Here is an 878-nt window from a genome sequence, read left to right as displayed (position 1 = left end):
GTGGCTCACACGGGGTGGGCAGGCCTGGGGTGACGCCCCCCGCCCCCTGCCCGCTGCCGTCCCCTGAGAGCTGCGTCCCTGTGGACCCCTGCCCCCATAGCTGCTCCCGCCCTCACGTTCTGCCTCCCTCTGTAGCTGCGCCTGTGAGGTTCCTTCGAGAGCTGCAGGCCCAGGAGGTAGACGAGGGCGCGACGGCACGCCTGCGCTGTGAGCTGAGCCGGGCGGGCAGCAGTGTGGAGTGGCGCAAGGGCTCCCTGCAGCTCTTCCCGTGTGCCAAGTACCAGATGGTGCTGGAAGGCACAGCCGCTGAGCTGCTGGTGCACAGGGCCGAGCAGGAGGATGCTGGCCTCTACACCTGTGACACGGGCCACGCGCAGAGCACTGCCAGCCTCTCTGTCCGGGGTGAGCCTCCCGCTGGCCCCTGCCCGTCCCCAGTCCCCGGGCCCCCCTAAAACCAGCAGGCTCCTTGATTATCAGCTCTGAGTGCCCCTCCCTGGTCCCCCCCTGCCCGCCCTCAGGCCCCTTGCTTAGCAGCTCTGAGCACCCCTCCCTGCTCCCCCCAGCCCCCAGGCCCCTTGCTTAGCAGCTCTGAGAGCCCCTCCCTGCTCCTCCCCAGCCCCCAGGCCTGTGTTTAAGACCGAGCTGCAGAGTGCTGAGCAGGAGGTGGGCGGCGTGGCCAGGCTGTGCTGCCAGCTGAGTGATTCCGAGGCTGGGGCCCCCGTGCTCTGGCTCAAGGAGGGTGTGGAGCTGCACATGAGTCCCAAGTATGAGATGCAGCGCCAGGGAGCCACGTGTGAGCTGCTGATCCATGGGCTTGAGGCCAAGGACATGGGCGAGTACAGCTGCATGGTGGGCAGCCAGAAGACCTTGGCCTTCCT

The 878-nt window shown here is 67.9% G+C and overlaps 1 protein-coding gene across 1 annotated transcript in view; it reads left to right on the top strand.

Moving 5' to 3' along the window:
• The window catches only part of OBSCN (obscurin, cytoskeletal calmodulin and titin-interacting RhoGEF), a 225,824-nt gene that overhangs the window by 172,948 nt on the left and 51,998 nt on the right, over nucleotides 1-878 (top strand). Inside the window, exons 59-60 of the mRNA XM_010847289.1 lie at nucleotides 136-402; nucleotides 617-874. Of these exons, the coding sequence (XP_010845591.1) occupies nucleotides 136-402; nucleotides 617-874 (525 nt within the window). The remainder of the gene's footprint in view (nucleotides 1-135; nucleotides 403-616; nucleotides 875-878) is intronic.

The sequence above is a fragment of the Bison bison genome, unplaced genomic scaffold (genome assembly GCF_000754665.1).
Source record: "Bison bison bison isolate TAMUID 2011002044 unplaced genomic scaffold, Bison_UMD1.0 scf7180017864248, whole genome shotgun sequence".
Classification (NCBI taxonomy): Eukaryota; Metazoa; Chordata; class Mammalia; order Artiodactyla; family Bovidae; genus Bison; species Bison bison.
This window is presented reverse-complemented; position numbering and strand designations above follow the sequence as displayed.